At 39.9% G+C, this 24,761-nt stretch overlaps 1 protein-coding gene across 1 annotated transcript in view; it reads right to left on the bottom strand.

Moving 5' to 3' along the window:
* The window catches only part of AIM1 (absent in melanoma 1), a 44,308-nt gene that overhangs the window by 14,188 nt on the left and 5,359 nt on the right, over window positions 1–24,761 (bottom strand). The window contains exons 2-11 of the mRNA XM_012723363.1: window positions 22,194–24,447; window positions 19,442–19,489; window positions 19,240–19,358; window positions 17,398–17,563; window positions 15,160–15,299; window positions 8,897–9,023; window positions 6,241–6,276; window positions 5,450–5,607; window positions 4,630–4,756; window positions 4,393–4,538 (exon numbers count right to left, since the gene is read on the bottom strand). Coding sequence (XP_012578817.1) covers window positions 4,393–4,538; window positions 4,630–4,756; window positions 5,450–5,607; window positions 6,241–6,276; window positions 8,897–9,023; window positions 15,160–15,299; window positions 17,398–17,563; window positions 19,240–19,358; window positions 19,442–19,489; window positions 22,194–24,447 — 3,321 coding nt within the window. The remainder of the gene's footprint in view (window positions 1–4,392; window positions 4,539–4,629; window positions 4,757–5,449; window positions 5,608–6,240; window positions 6,277–8,896; window positions 9,024–15,159; window positions 15,300–17,397; window positions 17,564–19,239; window positions 19,359–19,441; window positions 19,490–22,193; window positions 24,448–24,761) is intronic.

The following is a 24,761-nucleotide window of genomic DNA, read 5'->3' as shown; positions in this document are numbered from 1 at the left end:
TTATCAACATTAAAATATTTTTCCAGAAAGTTATGATTGGAAGCTATGTCTATTTCACAACTTATCACACCGAAAAAAAAGTTCACAGAGGAAAAGGAAAAAATAGAGCTCAGTATCTAAAATTTTGTTTCTAACAGGATTTCCAGTATGATAGGGCTACATTACAAACAAAACTGAACAACTCAGAAATTTAAAAAAAAAATCTCTTGTCACGTTTTCATTTGTTATATTTTAAGTGCTCTACACAAGAGAGGAAAATCAACACGAATCTATTGATTTAGATAGTCTTTGAAGGGAAGAAAGTTTTTCAGTTCATTCCATCTTGAGGGCAAGAACTTCAAGAGTTTGTCTCTTCCTCAGTTCATTGCCCTACTGAGACTTTCTCACAGCTTGAAGAACTAATATCTATACACCTGTATGTACACTTAGAACTTCCCAAAATGTTTTCATTTTGATTACCACATTTAACCTTCTGGGGAGGGGCCTGTTTTCCCATTTTATAAGTGAGAGAACCTAAAATCAAGGAAAATTTATTCATGTATTCACTTATAAACATTGTTGGCCATTTGCCACATGCTGGAACTAGACTGGCAGTAGGAATGCAAAGAGGAAAAACTAAATCCTCGCCCTCAAGAAGTTCACATATGGGTAAGAAGCATCTCATGGAAGTATCTATTGCTGTATGCTCTGGATGGGAAGTGACTGGCCCCAGGTGACACAATTAGAGGCCAGGATGACTGAACCCATTACTGGGGCTCTGGAAGCTCATACCAGGCTCTCAACACGTTTCCTTCCATTTGCTATTCCATGAAACCATCCCTAAAATAGTCTATTCACGTCATAATTACAACAGCTTACAATTGTTCTAATGAAAGGGCTTGATTTAAATAAAACCCAAGTGTAATGATCACTAGAAAATGAAGAGCCATGAGGAGAAAAAGGACACTGTAACAATCTCAGGTTCTAGTCACAAGAAACATCTCAGTGGACAAGCTGCTCTGTGCGCCAATCACAGTTTCAAAAGACTCTTCCACCCCTTCAGCACGCCATTAGCAATTTTTAAACTCTATACTTTAACACTGTGAGGAAAGGAATTAGCTGTGGTTCTAGCTGTGAGGATGACATTAACATTCAAATAACTGAAGAGCCTACTTAGCCTGTGTGAAAGTTTATATAAAGGGTGACGGGGAGCCCAGTGCTGAATCCTGTGAGGCAGTTCTGGTGTGTGTGGCCTCTGAAGACAGCCTGGGCTCCTCACACATTAGGAAGCGAGGTGGCAGCAAGGCAGGAGAATGCAGCACTACTGTGTGGGGAGGAAGAGCTGCACAGCAAGAAAAACCGACCTTAAGAAACAACTGAAAATTAAAGTGGATGAGCCATATCACAAAGAAGCGTTCCTGGCAAGTATCTAGGTCTGTAACAAGCTAGAGAAGAGAGTTCAATGCCTTCTTGCTTTGTTGTTTGACTTCAGGGTTCAGAGGCAAAAGAGAGACTGATCATAGGAGAAGACAAGTGTGAATTAATTAATTAATTCTACAATGAGAATTAATTCCTTACAAGTAAGCGCTGAACGCCCTGATAAGTCTATCTGATTTACTAAAGGTAGAACAGGAAAACTACTTATTCGGATGCTACTTCTTGGACAACAGTTGTGTTGTTCTCCTTCCAGCATGCAGCCCCAAATGATTTACCCATGAATATGAGCGTTAAAAAACCCAAAACTCAGATCTGAGATGGTATTCATCTCTGTCATCTAGAGTCCACTTAAAGCTTAGGTTTGAGAGTCTTAAGAAGAACGTTCCCTACTGTTTTTTTGTTTTTTTGTTTTTTTTAAACATAGTCTGTACATATGAGTCAACACTCGTGTTTATAGGATTGGGGTGAGGGGTGGCAAGTACAAGTACTAGCAGGTCCCCAGCCTGATGGAATCTGCTCTCAGAATTTAAGAGCAGTAGGGCAAACTGGCCCTTCCTCGGAGGGGAAAAGGACAAAAGAATTGAAAACACTAGCACTTTTGTTTTCTAGACTATAGAAATAGTTCATTTTGCTCTTAGTTTTAAAAAAATCATAACTGATTCCATAGTTTAAGCGAGAGCGTAGCATAAAATTAGAAACTGATGAGCAAGGCAGTGTGAAGGAATTTCAACAAGAGAGGTGGAATACAGTTTCTAGAGTCTCGATTGCTCGATTTCACAAGCATCCTTTCTGAAGACTGGCCCCTATTCCAGAGCTAATGATGAGTTTTCTACACAGGGAATTCATTACCCAAATGATAGACTTACAGAACAAGAATTTCAAAATAGCCTTTTTTTTTTTTTCTACTTTGTGTTCCATGCTATGGCATAAAGAGCCAAACTAGAATGCTGATTTACCATGTCATTAAAATGATTTTTCTTTGGAACTATTAAAAATGAGTGATTTAGTTCCAGTGCTACCTCCTCTAGAGTCTTGTGTCATGCCTGGCCTAAAAATTTATCTCTTTGCTGTGGATTCCAAAGCACTTACTCAATCCCCCTTCTGTGGCAATAATTATGCTTTATATAGGTTCTGTAACTTCTCTGAGGACATAAAATAATGCTTTACACTAACAGGCCTGAATAAACATTTGTCAAATAACCAAATGGATAAGATATGAGGAAGCAGCTAGTTCTGCAAACTACAGAAGCCCTCTCCACCCCAACTAAATAGTAAAAGGAAGTGCTATGGGTGGGATGTGTGTGCACATGCCTCCTCTCGGCTTCCTCTTAATACCAACACTCAGCTGCTACAATCAGAAGTGCACCTAAAAATAGAAACATAAAAGCACTACTTTCTTATATATATATATATATATACACACACACATATCCGTATATATGTATATACATATATATATGTAATAGTTTATTTTTACATCATTTTATAAAAGCAATACTTTCTAAAGGAAACTGTTTCAGGTAAACAAGGTAAAAAAAAAAAAAAACTGGCTCAGGGCACAATAATTCTACCTGCATTAACAACAATGCCTCAAGGGAGTTTCCCCCTGCAGCCTTCCGCTCCCTCTGCTAAGGTGCATGACTGGACAAGTCTCACATGAACAGCTGTTTCTCCAGGTTGAGTCAGTCACTCTGTTTCTCATATACTGCAGAGCCACAACATTTCAGATGACTTCTGCCACAGTATACTTAAGGCAGTTTCTAAAATGTTAGGGGTTCAGAACAGGACCAGCTAAGAAGGAAGACCCAGCAATCCCTGATTTCATTTTGCCAAGAGGACACTATAAGCAACAATCTATACAAGAATTTAGTGAATGTGACTTAATAGTAAAAGCATAATTCATTGTAGACACAGCTCAAATATCCAGAGCTACTGAGGGAAAGCCCCATATTACAATAGAGTTGAGGTTAGAAGCATTCAAATAGCCTGTAACTCATAATACAACAAATCTAACATCAAACACTTTCAACCAGCACCAGCATCAAATGATTTCATAAAATCATTTTAAGAATACTCTCACTTTTAACAAATTGTAACAGGTATTAGCCTCAATAAGAAGAATACTTGTAAAAAAAAAAAAAGGAATAAAGAAGACTAACATCGGCTTTTGGTATCTTTCCGTATTCTTTCTGATATTCCTGGGAAACCAGCCACCAATGGCAATCAAGGTATGTAGGGTCCACGGAACTGAGCCCACATCTCAGCTCCTGGCATGGGCATACCCAGGCATCGCCACCTCTGTGGCTGCAGTGACTGCGTCATGGCCTCAGCCTGTGGACTCCAAGTCAAGCCTGGACTATTTGTAGAAAAAAGCAGATCTTTCCACTCAAAGCAGTGAGATCAGAGAACAAAAGGCAAATGCTGCCCCTACAGGCCACCTGATTCAATAACTCGCCTAACTTGATGTGAACATAGAGAAAAGTACAGGGGAAAGAGAGAGCTCCTCTCTCCTCCCCAAGTTCTGATCACAGTGCCTGATCCCCTGTAACCAGCAAGGACTAAAGCAAACATATTTGCAGGCTGCCAGTTCAATTTTTATCACTTATGATGATTGACGTTGATTTTCAGTCACATTTCAAAGGGTATTGACAGATCATTTCTCAATTAAAAGTTAAACAATAACAAAGTATTCAATTGTTAATGCTAGGTACACCGACATGATTAAGTCAAAAGAATATTAGAGAAACTGATGTGGGAGCAGGGAAAGGGTCATCCAGTGTTACATCATACATGATAAGAAGATAGATTTCTAAAAACAGTAAAAAAAATATTGTGGCACTAGGCAGTAAATGGCTGATTTAATGCTTATTTATTGAGGTATTTGTATATTGAGTGCCTGTTCTGTCTCTGAGAATCTAGTCAACACAAACCAAGGTGAAAGCCATGTTGAAAATCTGATCAAGGAGCTTCACTTACACTCCACCCAGTACATTGATAGACTGTGTCTTCACTCCATAGCCAGTCTCCTTCAAATTAGCAACAATTCCTAATACATCAATACTGGAACCTTTGGATCCAAAGTTTTTTTCACTGTACATTATCATGTGAGCATTTGAAAAGTCCTACAGAGAAGAAAAAAATTCAAATATCAAGCATTAGTCATTTACTAACCAAAAAGACCGAGTATTAGCTATTAGTTTTCCTTTAACTTACACCTAATACAGGTCTTAGTGACTGAAGTTCTCCACTGTAACCTCCCCAGTCTTTCCATTCCTTGTATTCTCCTTCTTCAAGCAAATATTGATGACCTGTAAATCCAGGCTTCTCATAAGCAACCCAACTGCAACAGAAAGAATATGAAGAATTAGTGATTTTGAGTGGGGCTAAAACTGTCTCCAGTGTATATCTGTTTCATTCTCCACTACAGACAGTACAAAGCTAGACATGCATAGACTACTGGTATTCCCTAGAATATAAGCGACTAACAGGGAAGCCCCATGTAAGCAGCCTAAGAAATACATGAGGGCTCTGGAAAGGAGTGGATGTGGAGGGAGGGAGTGGTGTGTGCGTACTTAATAAGAACTGACTCATAGAACTACAGCAAATACAACTGTATAAATCATCTTCAAATAGTAATTTTAAAAACTTATATTTAGAGCTATTTACAAGGTCTTTTTAGTGTATACTTGAAAGGAAAGGTGAGGTCTATAAAGTATAAAATACAAAAACTAGAAAGCAAACTAACAGTTTTTGAGCATATTAACAAAAAAATTTTAGATTTGACCAATCTAGATGGGCTAATTTATCAGCCTTGCTCAGATGACTGGCCCAAACCAGACCCTAAAACTGCTGTCAAATCCAGGTCACAGGTGGAGGAAAACAACACAGCTACTGCAATTCACTGGAACAAATAATCTGTTGCCTTGGTGGTGGCTGGGTCAGGGTAGGTGGGTGGTAGGGAGGAGAAGTGAGGCATGTTTATTACTTTATTAAAGGGATAAGAAAGAAGTGCAGGTTTCCCTCATCTACTTACATGCCTCTTAGGACTTTCATAGACCCTACTGATGTAAATGGCAAACGTTCATCTCCAGTCGTTTTTTCTTCTGTTTCACCTCCTTCCATAAAACTACACATTTCTGTTTCTAGTTCCATACTTTTTCCTTCAAAGAAAGGCTTTTCATAAATAACTACCTATAACGCAAATGAGATAATATAAAAAGTAGAAAAAAATTATTCACAAATAATTTGTAAGTTCAATATCTCAACAGCTAAGCATTGAATAAGTCATTTAATATCATGAGGTGCTAGAATACGAGTTAAATGTTCTGATATTTTAAAATCAGCTAACAACAGCAACTTATAATTTTAAAAGTCAAATCTTTTCCTTTGATTTATACTCAGGTACAGCCTAAAGCCAACAATCACAAGGCCATTTATAAATAAATGATTTGTTCAATGTCTAGGACTGATACGTAGAACTTTACTGAGGCCAAATTCTAGGAGCCAAGAATTCTAAGTTGCTTTGCAAATGAAACAACCTGTGTGCCCTAGATGTGGGGAGTGGGAATAGCAGAAAGAAAGATACCATTTTGGGGTATGGAGGACTTCTTTTGAAAAGGTTTTCCCCTGGCTAACTGGTAAGCAGCAACGGCACTAGTGATCAGGAAACTTGAGCTGCCTCACTGTGCGATGACCAGTGCCGTTAGCGTCGTGCAGCCTGAAGGGTGTGGTTTTTGTTTTATGGAGGTTGACATGTGAAGTCACATGAGTGCTATCTTTCTGAAGATGGAGTGGGAATAAAATTTTAAATATGTATATTTTTACCTTTGGATCTGTAGGGAATTCAACTTTACGGCCACCCTGAAAAGGAAAAAAAATGAATGAGAAAAACATTTCCAGTTTAACTGCCCTTGAGAGTTCTAAAATTACCAGCAGCTGAAGATGTGAGGGTAACTGTCTAACAGTGCTGGTCAGTCTTTAAGTTGAATCTGCTTGTTGGCTATATTTTGGACCTAGTAAGTTCATAAGTTTTTGTGAAACTGAATAAATTTCTTTAAAGTGCCTATTTCTTGTTGGTCTTAAAAAGCAATCCTAAGATCTGACATCTCTGGCCCCAATTCCCAGAGTCAGCAACCTCCACCTTCTGCCCTTACCAACCCTCCCTGGGCTCACCTCCCAGCCGGAACATGGGCCCTGTTTGCCTGTCTCTACTTCTCCCTGATTCAACCATTTGCCACCTCACCCTGCAGGCATTTGATTTTGCAACCCATGACTTACAAAACTGCTGGAGTTCACACACATTAATAATATGATCTGGAAGACTCTTGAAATCATCTGAGAAGTGGTTATATAAAATGGGTAACATCCCAAAGGGTGGTTCCATGGGCTAGAAAAGTTGTTAAACTTTTATAATAAAACAGCTTTTAAAAATTAAAAAAAAAAACTTAAAAAAAAAAAAGGTTTCTGCAAAGTAGATACAATCACTAGCTATAGAGTACAGATGTTACATTAGAGCTACTGAAATAGCTATTGAATCCATGTGAGAAAATCCTTCCCAGCTCTCAGACCTGCCTATCCAAAAATGTTAAGAGCTGTTTAGGCAATTTTGTGTCCCTTTGTCACAGGAATATTAAATTATAGACTGATGAATCCTTGCTTAACAAGAGATTTAACTATCTGGAACAAAGATGAGCTGGACTTCAAGGTGACTTCTTATCCCAGAATTCTATAATAAAATTTTTCATTAATTAAATGTTTATATTGTGAAATGTTTGCTACAAAATCTGTCATGAAGTTTTGAAATTTCACCAGTTTAATTAATTTTAAGTTATTATGAATTACTTTGGGTAGTAACTTGCTTGTAAAGTAACCTTAGGAAGAAATCGTAATGTGTGTACTGAATGAGTATACTGAAATCGTAATGAGTATACTGAAATGAATTTCTTAAGCCATAGCATGACACACAGATATGAACAATCCTTCTTGGAAAAATTTGTATATTTGCATGTAAATTGAAAATCTAAAACTCAAACAGGGATTACCTAAGGTGGATAAAATGGTTGTCTTTTATTCAGCAGCATTTTAATAAAATAAGTTAATATAATTACTACTGTTTAAAGTTTACTAAATGAGAATATGCTGACTTGAATAGATGCCACAGAAATTAATATGTGGAATTTAAAAATATCATTATTACTTCAGTTTCCAAAATGTGGAATGTATTAAAGATTTCATTTATCTCTGTTGTGATAAAAAAAATTAAAAACTCATTAAAAATAAACAAATGAAAAGGCATTACATAGAAATATCCAAAAAGTGAATAGCTAAAATCAGCAGTGGGAGAGAAGCTATTTTTCACCAATTTGTTTAACAGATGAAAAAGAAAAAAGCACAGCCAAAGATGCTCAAGTGCACCAAATGAACTATAATTATAAAGGAATGTGACTGGTTTTATCAGCAAACCTGAGCTTATACAACCAAGTACTCTTTTCAAGAGTAATCCTTTTCAAATGTCAGAACCTTCAGAGTTTGGGAAATCCTCATTAAAAAATGCTTTTGAAACCTCAGGCAATGCCTTCTTCACTCATTCACAAAACTAACAAAACTGTGTTTTCTGAAAGTAGACTTCATTTTCTAATCAACCCCCAAAACATTCAGATTAAGGCCAGCAAACATGCAGATAATTCAGCCACGTGTGTTGGCAGGAGGGGTAAAATTAAGATAAAAATTTATCTTCCTGACTTTCTAATTTGTTCCAAACTGACTCAGAAGACGACCACAAAGTGGTTTGTAATGGGAGCCTTACTCTGCCACAGGAGGCAGCTGTGCCTGCTATCAGTGAGGGACAAGAGAATTATGACCCAAGTCTCTCAAGGCCTGGAGTGTAGCAGAAGCAGCAAAGAGCAAGGGAAAAATCAGGGAGGAAGGCTAGGGACACACAGGCACCTGTGTAGGCAAGCACTCAGCAGGCTCGCGCCTCTGAAGCTGCCACCCAGCGCCGAGGCTGTCGCCCGGCTGGGCCTTGGCGGGCCCTTTCCGGTTTCACCATGGCTTAGCATGTGTGTTTACTCACATCTCCATCCTAAAACAATCCTGCTTGGTTTTAAGACCCAAACTGATTCAACATGAAGGTCTCCTGTACATCTCCCTTTCTGTCACCCAGCAGATGGGTGGGTGACTGTCATTCTAGCTGCTTTCCAAAAAGGTCTATTTCTCACTTTCCCCATTTCTTGCACTAAGTCTGGGAGGCATCTTGATGGACACATCTGTGGTTCTTAAAGGCCCAGAATGGCTTAAAGGCAAAGCACATAGGCCTAGCCACACTTTCTCATCTTCCTATTTCCACCTAGCAACCTTGTTTTTCACAAGTTTGCTCCAATGCTTCAAAGGGACAGCCTGTGGATGTCAGATGACAAAAGGGACAGCCTATCAATGTCAGATGACAAAGAATCACTGAACTTCATTGACATTTCATTTTTACCATTTTCAGAGGACGCATGGATCCAATGTAGGCTTCTTCTGTATCCCAGAAGGACAAGTCAGGATATTCACCAGGTTCCAGTATAAAAGGGACACCCTGAAATCCAGGTCCTTCATAAATCAGCCATCTGAATAAGCACCAAGGAAGATAACAGAGACAATTCATCATGTATTTCATTAGGCCCCCAGATGAGAAAGGAAAAGAACAGGAGAGGACAGCAATCTGGCTGGTGGCTGACACAGTGTTGTGCGTGATGTTGGACAGGAGGAGGAATAAGCCTCAGTATGTGGCTCCAATTTGACCTTTTACTTGTCTCCTTGCTTGGCTTTGTCCACTTTATTTTACCAATGGCTTCGACATGTCTATAAAGCAGCAGTTACCGTGTACAATGTATGTCTCCAGAGAGGCTGCAGGTAGGAACTCTCAAGCTTTGTTTGAAAAGTTAAGGTCTCATTTGTAATAGTCCACCTAATCATTCATCAAAATTAATGTTAACAGCAAAAGTTAATAACAACTATTGATAACATATACCTACCGATTACAAGCAATGCCGCTCCGAATTGCATCCCATTCCCACAACAGTGTTATGAGGAAGAAACACTATCGTCCCTATTTACAGTGGAGGTTAAGTAAATTGCCCGGGGCCACACAGCTGTAATTACCAAGGGCAGGACTGGCCCATGCCACCTGGGGTCAGCTCCTAAGCATTTTTATGATGGCAATTTTTCTCATTCCAGTGGTCACACTGAACCCACTCTTTTCACAAGGTCATCACTGTCCTGGAGGCTCTGAAGGTCTGCAAGACAGCATGTTCCCTGGCGCCAAGGCTTTCCGAGCTCCTGTAGTGATTTTTATGGCTTCAATACCTCCCCCCATTCTATCAAATTTGTAAACTGTCACTTCTGCTGTGGCTAGGAAACCACCAACCCCACCCTTCTTTTAGAAGCCAGGAAACCAGAAAATCATGCCTGTTCTAACCATCTCTAAAGGCCTCGGGCTTGTCACTGTCTTCACTTCCGGGAGTGCTCTGGGAAGCGAGAAGTGGTGTAAGCTCTTCTGTCGGGGAGTTGGTAGAAGACCCTTTTCAAAAACCAACCTAGGACCCCTTGGGGGCCACGTCCCTGGTGGTCGTCAGTCTGACCATCCTGGCTGAGGAGCTCCTCTGTCCGTCTGTTCCCCCACAACACTGTCAGAAGATGTCTGTGAATGGAACCTGCTACCAGCAAAATGGGTCTGAGTCTCCCTCTTTGCTTTTCACTTGTTCCTAATGTTGGCCCAAGGGTACATATTTGGTGATTTTTTTGGTTAAAGATTTCCCTGGATAAATCAGTAACTTCTTTAGCCTTGCTAATTATACAGGGATTTACAATCAGGATCCCATTGAAGACCTGTCAACACACACAGGTACATTGGGAGGCTGTGTGTGGTATGTGGGCAGGAGATCAAACTAATCTACAGTGTGAGGAGTCAGGGTAATAATTACTGGAGGGGAGAACAGCCGTGGGGCCCGAATGGGGGACTTCTGAGACACTGGTTCTGTTCTGCTTCTTGATTTGGGTGATGGTTATAGTTAGTGAAAATTCACTCAGCTTACATATTGTGATTTGTTGTGTACCTTTTTGTACAGATCTCATAAAGATGTCATAATTGAAAAAGAGACATATCTTTTAAATACCACTATAATGCCACTAAACCACACCAAACAGGCTCGAGTAGAGTCCTTCATCCTTACATTGAAAGCATGACAACTGATGTATTACATGTTTCTTTCCTTTTTTGGCATTCCAAGCTCTCAGCCACACCACACAGTTTCCTGTCCAGCTGTCGTAAGAACTATTCGCCATGCATGGTACAGGCTGCCAAGCCAAGGCCTCCAGGAGGGACTCCTCTCACGGGGGTGGGCTAACTCTTCTGCAAACACAACAACAGCTTGTCCAAGAATACTCTCATTAAGGCTTTTCTTCTGCACTTTGAGTTTTAAGGGGATCTGGTCACCCAATGCTAAACATTTCACTCTCCTCGAAGCATGCAGTTTACAGAAGGAAGGAAGGTAATTTTGGGTAAGGGGAACTTTGGTGGAAAACTGAACACAAACTGCTACATTTGAAAAGAATGCTGTCCTGAGACTACTTCCTTAGCGAGCGCTAAGGACTTGCTGGTAACTCACCCAGACATTTATAAATGTTGGGTGGACTTTGGAATTTGAAAGCTCACGTTCAGAGCAGGGCTCATTTTTCCTAACTTCTATCCCAACAAGGTACATGATTTATGAGGCCATCGGGAGAGGGGGAATCTATCTTCAGGCAGTGTTATTTCAATTTCTAAAGGCACTCTTGTGTTTTTCCATGTACTTAGGTAATGAGCTCTGGCCTATATTCTGAATAAACACTACAAATCTAAAGAATGAGCCTTTTTTTTTTTTTTTAGATATACATAGCAGGTAAACAGAACAAATGCACAAACACAAATGTTGCTGAGACAATAAAAATGGCCATTTATATGTTTATCAAAAACACTTGTGTAATTACTCTTTTAGAAATACCTTTTGAGTCACAGGTGAAAAGTTAGTTTTATCTCGATCACTTGTTTGTAAACCCAAAATAGTGTTTTCGGGGGGGGGGGGAGCCTAAGTCTTACTCTCCAGGCATGCTGCACATGGAGGTGATTATTTACAGAAACCCACTGAATAATCAAAAGATCAGTTATGCCTATGCCAGCTTTAAGGCTACTCAAAAGCCTAAAGGGGAAAATGTGCCCTGACCCTGGGGAGGTGCGGGAGAGGCACCCGTTTAGCCAGGGAATCAGACCTAGTAACGTTAAGGGGAAGTTAGTGAGTGCAGGCAGCCTTCATGGCACAGGGTGAACATGAGCACTGTCTGCGTGAAATAGCCCAGACGGTGTCACCTGCAGCCCATCACACCTGCAGCCCTGGCTCATGTGCAGAAAATGGAGGCATAGCTAAGCGACATCATGAGCCCACGTCAAGACAAACCAGAAAGGGACACATTCTCAGGCCTTAATTGTTCAGAAAGCCAGTGGGGTGAGAAACAAAGAGGGGGGACTTTAGAGAGAGAGATTTAAAGAGCCAGAACAAGCAAACCTATTTATAGGAACTTTAACTGGATCCTGATTAGGAAAAAAAAAAGTCCATAAAAGACACTCCTGAGACAACTGGGAAAACCTGGTTATGGACCACACAGTAGCTATCACCATGGACTTAAAGACAGACAGGCTGAAGTATATAGAATGAAACTCATGATATTGCAACTTCTTAAGAGTTAAAAAGCAAGCAAAATGATAAAATATTAATTGCTGAGTCTGAGTGAAGGGTGCCCCACTGAACTATACCTTTTACTTTTGTGTCTGAAAACTCCCATAACAAAATGTTGGATTTTGATATATGCCACAGGAAATGTAACCCATAAATATTACACAGTAATGAAAAAATAAAATACAAATAGAAATGTCAATATGAATACTATTGGAAACAACAATGAAAAAAGGAGCAAGAGAAGTTCGTAACATTTTTATAAAGTTTTAAAAGCAAACATAATTGAAATCCTGTAAGGCAAGGCACTATAGGGTGAAAGTGAAAATAAAGGGGAAACATGGGGTGGGCCAGGTGCTGGGTGCTGTGGCTGTGCTGGTAATGGTGAGGCCTGAGGCTGGGTGGTGGACAGACAGGGCTATTTTACAACAAACCTCATAATTCACAAATACACTATGTTCTTCCTTGTGTAACAAAATTTCATAACAAAATTCATCAAAAACTATTTAGCTATTTAAAATAAAAGCCCCTTGACTTCAGAACACCTGCATTCTAATATCTGTTCTGCTAATGACTAATCCTAACTTTGATGGTGCTGGAATAGATGTTCTTTATGTTCCCCTTAAAGTTCTAAAATTACTTTTTTTTTAATTAGAAATACACACACAAAAAGAAGGAGGTAGATCCTTATTAGCCAACTCCTGAAGTTGAAGGTTTAAAAGTAAATGATACTCAACAGAATCTAAAAGAGAATCTTAGGTAGAAATTATTCATTTTCTCAAATAAGAATCTGACAAATAATTCCCCATATTTTGGTATGTATAGAGAAGTTAATCCAGTGCATAAGCCCTGGAATAAACCTAATAGAATCCAAAAACTTACAAAGACTTCTCTTATACCAGCTTAGGACACTAGTCAACCAACAGAAACAAGATGAGCTCTGGTACATATCAGTTGAGTTCTCCCAAAGCATCAAGACTGTCCTTGAAGATCAGTTAAAAGTACTAGGTCCTGCTCCAAAACTGACCAAACAAGTTCAGAGAGCCCAAACTTGGAATTGGCATCCAAAACAGCTTTCTATTAGCCTAACAATAACAGAAATGAACAGCCAGGAAAAAAGATGTCATCGCTGTGCAAGCCCATCATAAATTGCAAGGTGTGACAACTTTGTAACTACCACCTATGAGACAAAGTCAGAATTACTATAAGGCCTAAAAAACATTATTTAAGTGTAGCTCATTATGCTTCAACATAGCCCAAGTCTGAGTCATAAAACCTTCCACACTTTGAGATTAAAGTATTATGGCAGGTGACTATTTCATTCTTTTCTAAAGAAAGTGGTATTTCTCAACATTAGTACTTTAGGAAAGCAAGATGTAGAAACCTCTCTGATGGGAAAACCATAGAGGCAGCAGAGAAGACACTTTCTTTTCCTTTCCAAATGCTCAGTATAAAAGTACCCATAGCTTAGACGGTTTCTTTTCTCTTTACATTCCCTCCCTTGAGTTGTCATCCAGTGTGTGCTTTAACCACCTTCCCCATGCTGATAACTCTGAAAATTCCACCTCTGGCCTCTCCCTGTGAACTCCAGTGTCACATATCCAGATATCTTCCTGACTGCTTACTTGAACATGCAGTGAACAACTCCAACTTAACCTCTTTGCAACAGCTCCAGAATTTCACACTCCCTCCTAAATTGCTCCTCCAAGTTTTCTCCATCCCAATAAACCCTGGGGTCCCCAACCTTGCAGTTCTCAGTCCCCCTAGTCAATACACATTCTGTCAGCAAAGGTCAGTTCTTCCTTCAAAATGTATCCCACATCTGACCATGCCCACCACCAAACCCTCACACCTACATGATTACAAAGGCTTCCTGTTTTATTTGCCCCCACTCTTTACAGTCTATTTCTATAAGGCAGCTACAGTGTTTCTAAAACACACATTGGATCAAAATACTCTGACACCCTCCTGTGCCACTTAGAGTCATCTAAAATTCCTCCAAGGCCTATAAGCCTGACAGGACATGAGGCCTGTCTCCCAAGCTCACTCTCCCCCAGTCATCTTGACCTAGCTGTTGCCCAAGCATGTCCAGCTGGAACAAACTGTGCTTCCTGCCTGGGGCACTCCTCTGGCCCTGCTCCTGCAGACAGACCTGACATGGGCTCCCTACCTCCTTCCTCAGTCGGCTTACATGTCACTAGAGACTCCACCTGACCACCTTAGCTAAGAGTAACATCACTGTCCCTCTTTATAATCCATGTATCATTAAAAACTTGCACATTCTTTGAATATATGAATATATATTAAAAAATATATACATAGCACCCCTGAACTAGCATATTGTAAAATCAGAAAACAGTACAAAAATAAAATATTTAAAGGAGACTTTTAGTTAAATAAAAAAAAAACTTAAAATTTTTTTTTATCTGTCTCTCAGTGGAGGTCTTTCACATACCCTGGCTTTGTATTCCACTTTGAGACCAGATCTTCATTACAACAATCTGTACTTTCTATTCTGATTTCTCCATTTGAGCTCTCCTGTTTCCTTCAAAATATTCTTGCCCTTTCCTGTGATTTATGAAATCAACATCCTATGGGCTTTGGACAGCATTGTGTGAAAACGTTAACGGAAGTTCCATGTGTGCTGGCCTCCGTCCCAACTGAAACAGCAGGGGCACGTGTTTACCAGCCTTAAATTACCATGAACGTACAAACTGCTATTCAGCTTTGAAAAAAATCAGGTTCCTCTATGATAAGGAAATCCCTACATTAAAAATGCAGTTTCTATCCCCTGCACTTCCTCCAATAAATTGTTATTCAGCTGAATCTTAGCAACAAAGGTACAAAAGAATCAGAATTTTATGTGCCTTATTAAAAGTGCTTTTTTAATCAATTATTTAACAATAAGTCAGACAGAAGAACTTAAACCCTCCTCCTAGTACCACACTCCTCCACAAAAACTTGATTAAAATTGTATCTGAAACCAAATACTCACGTGCCCTGGTGTACTTTAATGGAACGAGTTTTCTGCATCACACCAAAACCCTGCATTTCTTCAGTGTCGTCAAAGTAGGAACTCAGAAGTCCCAACCCTTCTGGTTCAGTAAATAAATCAATTTGACTAACTCTGTAATCCTAAAAAAAGAGAAATATACAAATATAACTGCCATGTATTTCACTGTATATATTCCCTTTTCAAATGATCAAAATAAGCCTTCAATCTGGCCTACTGAGCACCTGTCATTTTGCTTCTTTCCTGTGTCACCCATCACTTAATAATGTGCCTCTCTGGGGGGCAGAAACACTGCTTTAGTCAGTGTTAGAATGTTTCCCTGAAGGTTTCAGTTACATTTAAGCCAAGATTGCCAGAAATGTATCTTGTTAGAATTTCTGACAAATTTCTCTCATCCTCACTGAAAAAAAATGACTTGGCATTCCTTGGTGATAGAGGAACTTAGGTTCGCTTAGACGTGACCCTCTAAGTGAAGACTCTAACCTACGCAGTGGTTGTGTCTGGAGTCTTCCCCACCTGCTGCTCTGTGCCCATAGCCCTACAATAATCATCTCCTTGATAGAGATAATTAAACTGCTATGACTAGATCCAGGCAAAGGCACACATACATGATCATTTACAAATTTCTGCTCTTTGGTCCCTGCCTATGCCCCAAATATCGATGCCTCAGCCTGTCTCCCAGCTGAGAGCCAAGTGCTAACTGAACCATTCTCATGTGGCTGAGTTAAGTTAATTGAGGGCCTTACGAAATGGTAACACTTGGGTTAGTTCACGGAATCTTTTCAAAATTATCAAAAGAACAAATCTAATGATCCTTAAAGGTGACCCTTTTGAATATATACTGTAACTTATGTTTATACTTCAAGAAACCATGAAGGCAGTCTGTAAAAAATATAGTTTGTGCAATATCAGGACTCTAACATGACAACATTCAAAAAAAAAAGTACCCTAATGGACAAAAAAATCATAAATTATCAAACTCAAAATTGTTATTCTTTTATTGAAATAACCTTGAGAAACTAGAAACAGCTATGCTCCATTGGCAAAGAGAAGGCAAAATAAACCATGGTACATCCTCTGCTACTGATGAACTATGACGCTCACTTAAATTCTAAACCACGTAGTAACATGAAAGCACTAAATGCATTATGTCTGCTCTTATCAGACTAAACAGGAGGTCTCTACACAAATGCACATCATTTCCTTCACCCTACCTTCCTGGATATTCCTAAATCCTCACCCCACCAGATCCTGACACTTCCCTTGGTTGCAAATCATTGAGAGATGCAATCAATGGCAGTGTGATTTGCAGTGGGAAAAAATGGTGTGAAGAGGGAAAAAAAAAAAAGATTGAGGACATTAGTAGTAAATGAACAAAAAGAAAACAACATTGTACCTGAAAGTATGATGGCAGTTACAATAAAGCCAAGAAAGAACAGAGAACCCACAAAGAAGAGGGAGAGGACCCTCCAGTGATGACAGGATACAAGTTTTAAACATTGTTTTATTACCAACCTTATTTAGCCAATAAATGAAAATTGTAGGTATATTATTTCACTATGATACTTTTAAAATGAGTCTTCTCATAGCTCACATAAGGTTGACTATATTATGTACTTAAAACTATTACAAGGTAAATTATGTTGAATGTTACTAATCACCTAAGTTACTCAGAAATGTTAACCTGGGAAACAGGTAACACTTTCCTCTCAAAAAGATTGTTACTCATTTTCGTTTTAGAACACTCTTTTCTCCCTTTTGTACCACTACACCTGTATTACACAAGGAGGCTTTCATTTTCCATTTGGAAGATGTCATTAATTACCTTTTCAAAAGGTAGAGAATAATGAAATCCCAAGAGCCATAGGAAAAGATTCAGATAATTTCTTCCTCAAGGTGTGGGGGGTGAGAGGAGTCACCAGAGACAGAGTGGGAAGCAGAACAGGTAGATAAATTGAAATACACTGCTAAGGGAGCAGCAGGGAGACAAAAGAGGTCTGCCACACCATGCAGGTCACCTCCCTAGACAGGATCGAACTCATGCTGCAGTGGCTTCCATAGCTTCACAGTGCTGTGCTTTAACCACTTGGGCCACCAGGGAGGGCCCCCAATCATTTATTTATTTAAAAAAAAAATGGAGCTTTCTTTCTAGGTAAAAATCATCTCTGGCATTCAGTAAATATTTGTTGAATAGATAAAATTAGTTTTCCCACAACCTACCTGGACCACATGTCTGATTGAACCAATCACCACAGGCTTGGCAGGCTCTGTTTCATCACTTTTTTCCAAAATATCTTCTATGCCCCAGAGGCCAGAGAGCTCCAATTCTCCTTCTTCCAAGGGGATGTAGTGTCCTTCAAAGTTTGGTTTCTCATACAAAATCCAACTAGCAGTAAAACACAGCACAACTATCAGCCAGTGTTGGAGAAAGGTTTTGATGACTCAAATTTTGGTAACTACTCTAGATGTAGCATATTGATCAATTCTCTAGCAATTACGATAGTACAAACTCTCCCTAAAACTAAAACTATGCCCAATAAAATTAAGCCTCTGATAATTCCAGAACAGCATCAGAATCTTAAGAGAAATTTTGGTTATCAATATGAATGCTATCTAGAGCTACTAACATTCTCCAGAATTGCCAACTAATGAGACTTGTGAATTGTGCTCCATCAAAGAGGCTTTTACTGTCATGTTTTTCTCTCCTTCTATGTATGGAAAACTTCTAAGGAATTTGTGTTTTAGAGGGCTTTCCAATGGATATTGACACAGGAACTCTGCATGTTAATGGAAAGCATTTTTTAAAGTCTTCCCAACAACATTCAAACATTAAAGAAAAACCTCAGGTCAACATATATCAGCTCTGCTTTTAAGTGCTCATGCTGTCAAGAAAGGCGAGAAGACACCAAAGTTGCAAAAGGAAAAAAGCAGCACTATTCTATTAAAAACAAATTTTCAGACAAAATTTGGCTCTGGTACAATTTTGAGTGTTCAAATTTAAGAATAAAACTAATTGTATTTGCTAATAAATATCCTGAATATATTAAAAAATGTATTAAAATATCTAAAAACCTAGTAGGAATAATACTTATGTTTAGTCAAATGGAGACCAATTTTTTAATTTGATCTTTACGAATTTTTTTAAACCATAAATGTCTAGAGCCCTTTATTTCAAACACATTTATAAATAGGCACCAAATGTAGTATGCCAGATAAGTGATTTTTTTAAGTGCTTTTTTTTCCTTCATTAAACTTCCCGTGTATTTTCCTAGAAGCAATGAAGCTAGTGAGATCATTTCACCAGTTTCTCTACATAATCCTAACTGCCTGTTACTGAAGAGTTAGAAGGCAAATTAGATTTTAGGTTACTCCTTCATTAAATTGTCATAAAAAGGTTAGCAAAAATGTCTTCCCATACAGAATTTCTAAAATTCTAACAACAGGATAATGCAATCCTCATCAACCTCACTGAAAAGTCACAAACCAAAAACAACATACACTTTCGTGTTCACTGGCCTCAGCCAACATACAGAGGTGCGCGGGAAGAAGGAATGTGTGGTGCTGCCCTTGTTATTTTTCTAGTATAAACCTGTATCACCGCTATAATCAGAAACGATTAAAAACCATAGATAGGAATTCTTTTTTTTTTTTTTTTTTTTTAAGATTTGTGCATACAGAACTGGGGTACAGGCCAGAGGTTCAGGGGCAGCGAGAGGCTTCACCAGAGACAGAGCGGGGAGCAGAACAGGCAGATTGACAAAGTACACTGCTGAGGGGAGCAGCGGGCAGCTCAGGAGGGGTCTGCCACGCCATGTGGTCTCCTCCGGGGCAGGTGGGGATCGAACTCATGCAGAAGTGGCTTTAGCTTCTCAATGCTGTACTTTAACCCGCTGCGCCACCAGGGAGGGCCGATAGGAATTTTTTTAATACTCACTATAACTAGCATTTTCTGTCCTTTATACTGCTAAAGGCATAATTTAAAATAAGTACTGAGGACAGAAAGGTAATTAAACATGTAAAACAAAGCCCTATTTAGTCCGGAACTCAAAGTGCCGTTCTTACCAGCCTCGTACAACTTTTATGAGTACCACAGGAGAAAGACTCCAAGAGCTGCAATCCTCAATGTCCCCGAAAACTTCAATACACTCCTCAGAGAGATCTGGCTTGCCATATACCACCACCTACGGGAAAATGAGGAAGGTAAAACGCATTGTACTTTATCAGATGAAAATGAAGTCAAGATTCGAGATCAAAAAAATCTTACCTTTCCAGGTCGGGGGTTGACTTTATGTAGGACACTTCCTCTAAGTGTCTGTGAAGCAGATAAACAAAAATACATCAAATCAAACTTGCACAACAATCTTCTCTTCCCCTCCCATAATCCTTTAAATAAGATCATATTTGCCTCAGAATTTATCAATTTTGAAACATGTCACCCTAATCTAAGCCAAAGTTGTATTAAAACGCTGAGTCTATATTGTTAAGAACTTTTAAATCCCTCTGAATTTGTCATTCCAATTCTCCTCATTTAAATAGCTCCTCCTTAAATATTCCTACCAGTGTAGAAAATTCAGGGCCCAAGAGTCCTGAATTTTTACGTTAGTTCAGAGAATAAAGATTCAGCTGAGATTATCTCAAATCAAGAGAAATTATAATGTAATCATCTACCTAGAAGTAGCTGAATGAAATTTTATGTTCATACACCTGATCTGAATTATAAATATATGTTCATAGTGACATATCACCATATAATAAGTACAAATCTAAATAAAGTATTATGCCTTATATCACAGCATACATTATACATGATATATTTAGTCCTCCCTTTTTGATGGACAGAATACATTTTACATGGCTCCAAAACCAATTGTTTTTAAACCTGTCTGACAAAACCAGTAAAACCAGAAATGCATAAGATAATAAAAATAGTAATTATATATGTAAAAATATTATAAAACATGGGCTACTTTCAATGCCAGGATGCCTATTCTAAGGACTGCCTTTGATCTGCTCATTCTTGTATTACACCCACATACATGGGATGTGCCCAAAAGCATCGAAAGACCTCAGAAGAAAATTATTAGAAATCAAAATGGTATATGTCTATTATTTACATATGTATTAGACATAGGTAAGCTGAAGAAATATTGACATGTAAAACAAAATTCATGTAAGCCATTAAAGTTAGTAATATATTCTACAAAATCTAGTACCTAGACAAAAGGGGAAAAATTAATAATAAAAAATACCTAGAAAAAAGTATAATGTCCTTACTTCTCTAAATTATTCCATTTGGCTTAATTTTCAAGGGACCCCATAGAGAAACAATATACTCTATTGTCAAACTCATCAGACTGTTGTCAAATAAGGAAAGCAATCTAATAATGATTAAAAATGGGAATAAAGATGTCATGGATAGGAAATGGAACAAGAGAAATTTTGTGCTTGAGAAAAAAAAAAACACATAAAAACCTTATGACTTTTGAGTGCTACAAGCAGGTTGAGAACTACTGCTGTAAACAAAACCTAAATGTGTGGTCCTGGATCCCTGGAGGAGCCTCAAGATCCTTTAGGAGTCCATGAGGTCAAAACAATTTTCATAACAACAAGTATTTACTTTTTCTGCTCTTTTTCTCTCATAAGTGGTCAGTGGGAAATTCCACTGTCGTGTGATGCTACTGCACTCATGGCTAATAGTGAAACATGCCTGTGCGGGTTAACATGTTTTAAATTTCTCTCAGTGTTAATTCCAAATACAATAAATTTCAACAGACATAACAAAAGTTCTTATGAACTTTTGGGATCCTCAGTAATTTTTAAATATGGAAGGGTTTGGAACTCAAAATGTTTTGACAACTTTTTAAAAGAGGGATGTTGAGTCTTTACCATAAACCCAACTGTATATTTTGAAAGAGCTTTCCAAGTTATGTTGAGTGACAGATTTGTAAGAAAAGTCAACAGGACAGAGATGTACTGCAGATGAGGAAGCGCACTGGGACTTCCTGCCCCATAAGCTGTGTGGGTTGATGGTCCACACTGGCCACATAACCTGTCTCATATGGCGGGAAAAAGGGCCAGAGGCCCATTCCTGTTTCTGGACTAGCAGAGGTGACCTCTAAACCTTAAACTCCGCCTTCTTTCTTTGCCCTTCAACTTGGGTATCAAACTTGATAACAAAACTGGGTAAATGCACCTCAAAAACTCAGTAAAGGACACAGCTTCTGGCAGATAAAAAGATGGAAAAATCAGGTATTGCTCAAAATCCCATTTTTCTGCCTTCTCTGCAGTAGCAAAGACTCATTGTTCACCAAAATTCCTAACTCCCCAATAATTTTGCAAAAAAAAAAAAACAAAAAAAAAACTTCCTTAATGAGAACTAATTCCAAATGAAGAGAAAAAGTACTGTTTTAACTGCATGGGATAGACATTTGTTACAGATGGGGAGAGTATCTCACAGCACAAGGGAAGAAAGTAGGAATAGATTCCTGGACAGGGTTTTCACAAATCTCCAAAATTCTAAGTATAGTGTTGAACATTTTTACACAGAACCAGGTAAAAAAATCTTGTCTGTCTGAACTTTTAAGATACCTTAGCTACACCTTTTATAGCGCAACACATAAATTCACAAATACCTTAAAAACTATTTCTATTTCTAGCATACTTTGCCTGCTAGGCTATGACCGTTTTGAGCACTGGATCTTAGTACCTTTTCCTGGCTGTCCTGGTCGTTCACAACACTGTTGCCAGGGGCTTCAGCGCGGCTGGAGCCGGCCGGCAGGGGTGTTCTGTTGCCCCGACTTTGAGCCGGGATGAGCAACTTTTTCTGAGTCCAGCAACATGTCCTGTGCACCAGATATCTGCACCTCTACAAACTTTTTACATAGGTTTGTAAAAATGTGAGGAACAGAAAGTAGTGCACAAGAGTGTAACTGTTTCTACAAGAATAACACTGTTTGCCACCCTTTGTCCTCTTAATTTCTAAATGCCCTCCACAGAGATAGTACAGAGCTACTTACTGTTGTGTCTGATAAGGACATTCCAGAGAAAGATATGTTCGGGTCAAAGCGGCTGGATTTGAAAAGACCCACGTAGTCTGCGTCACTGTTTCCATAGTTCGGCAAGTTGGGCTTCAGGACACCTTCAATTGGATTAACTTTATCCATACCATCGTTCTTCGGTTTTAAAATTTCAGAAAATTTGTTTTCTGACAAGAGTAGGCTGCTTCGTGAGTCCAGCTCTTTTTTGTTTTCCATGTAGCTTGGACTTTTCAGACCCGAATGAGAAGTACTTGAGGAGTCAAAATTGAAGACCTTTAAGGAGTTGTTGGGTAGAAGATGTGGCTGTTCTTTGTCTGAACCGCAGGGTGGGGCACCGTCAGCCACGGACTGTGACGTGGAAGATCGAGAAAGAGAAGTGTTCTGAGAAGTGCTGAAAGATGTGGTCATCGTGTTGACAGAAGTCACAGAGGGAGAAAAGATTTTGTCTTGTGGTAGAGAAGACAGGATACTTGAGAACAGCGCGCTTTTTTCTAGTCTTGATCTCTTAACTCCACCAGTCAAGACATCCCTGTTCTCTTTGCCATTTATTTCTGGAGTCCCTGAAAACTCATCCTTCCCATGAGTGTGAGTCTGCAAGGACTTGAAGAGGACACTCTGCTCGGCCGATGTTCGTTTAGGCCTCTGTTTGGATTTTGCGTCAAGATTCTGCATTAGCTGCAGAGCGGGTGACACTTCCGGCTGGCTTTCTTTCTTACTCCCCAAACCGAAGGTAAATACATTGGGATCAAACACCTTTTCTAAATTGTCCTCATGGATAGGAGGCATGGCAAAGTGGGGAGCAGGAGAGTTTGGCAGTCTGGACTTCTTTTTCTTCTGGGGCACACAGGCAGCGGAGTCCATCTTCTTGATGATTTCAGTGAATTTTTCCATATCAGAAGAAGAATCAAGTACATCACTGCCAGCAGAAATGTTCAAATGATTGTCAGGGCTGTCCTGGCCATTCACAATACTGTTGCCAGGGGCTTGAGCGGGGCTGGAGCCGGTAGGCAGGGGTGTTCTGTTGCCCTGACTTTGAGCGGGGATGGGCAACATTTTCTCTGAGTCCAGTGGCATGACCTGTGCACCAGATGTTGCTAGAGGTTCTTCTCTGCACTGCAAGTGTTTGGGGGATGTGCTTGGATTACCCAGCACTTCCTCTTTCTGGGGAGCACAACTTGCAACTGAAACCACTTCAAGTTCATTACTGCTACAACTTGGCAACTGCACTTCTCTGACTTCAGAGCTATCTGAGATGATGTGGGAGCCGACATCCTGGGTGCTCTCCACTGGGAGCACGAAGGACCTGACCTGGACGAGGACCTTGGAGGGACCCTCATTTCCCTCAGATTCTGGACTGTGCTCTGTGGGCAGAGGAAGGCTTGCTTCTCCTCCCTCTCCTTCTCTGCCTGTAAGTGTGATGGGGGCCATTTTCTCATCTTGCTGAGACACAGGCAAAACATATCCGTTATGGTTTTCTGACACTTTTAGATCAGAGCACGGAAAATTGCTTTTGGGAGCTTGAGCACAAGTGCCACTGGGAACATCCAGAGAACTGGGTGCAGGCGGTGAAAGAGAAGGCCCATCAGATGAGTCAGCTGTGGACGGTGAGTCAAAAGTTTTATCCTGTGACTTTGCTGTGGCTGCCAAAGCTGAATTATTGGTATCAGGAATGGCAGCATCCTGTGCTGTAGCAACCTCTCCTAAGAACTTGTGGTCTTTGACAGGAATCTGAGCAGTAATCACTGGCTCTAAGAGGGAGCCAGCAGCTGTCTGAACAGCCGCTTTATCATCTGGGTGCAGCTGAGAACTGAGAACTTCACCCTTGGGAGGTTCACCTTCTGTGCCCTGCACACCCGGGCTCCCGGCCCCTTGTGGCATCTCCTCTTCAGGGAGAGTAACTTTGGCTTCTGTGGCGGTATCTTTCCCCAGCACACCATTCTGGTGGCTATTTGGCATTACTTTCTTTTCAGGTTGCTCCATTTCCCTGGCCTTTTTGGCTAAATTCAGTTTTGCTCTCCCAACAAAAGTCTTACTAGAGACAGGCGTGTTCCTGGCCCCGCGGATCTCAGTGTGCCTGGGGCTACCATTTACCCGCTTGTTTTCAAATAAGGAGATTTTAGTGGCAGTGTTTCCTTTATGGACTGACTGGTTAAATGCATTATGTTCATTTCCCAAGCTGTCAGGATTCTTAGGGGTTTTCAGATTTAGTTCCACATGTTTGGGTTTTGCAGGACTGCCAGAATAAAGCAAGAAGATAAAGTCATTGATTCAGTTTTAAAAAGCAAACCCACCAAGCCCTCCCAGGTGGCGCAGCGGGTTAAAGCACAGCACTGAGAAGCTAAAGCCACTTCCATATGAGTTCGATTCCCGCCTACCCCGGAGGTGACCACGTGGCGTGGCAGACCTCTCCTGGCCCGCCAGCTGCTCCCCTCAGCAGTGCACTTCATAGATCTGTCTGTTCTGCTCCCCACTCTGTCTCTGGTGAAGCCTCTCGCTGCCCCTGAGCCTCTGGCCTGTACCCCAGTTCTGTATGCACAAATAAATCTT

This window comes from Condylura cristata, unplaced genomic scaffold, assembly GCF_000260355.1.
Source record: "Condylura cristata isolate star-nosed mole 26May11 unplaced genomic scaffold, ConCri1.0 scaffold00001, whole genome shotgun sequence".
NCBI lineage: Eukaryota > Metazoa > Chordata > Mammalia > Eulipotyphla > Talpidae > Condylura > Condylura cristata.
This window is presented reverse-complemented; position numbering and strand designations above follow the sequence as displayed.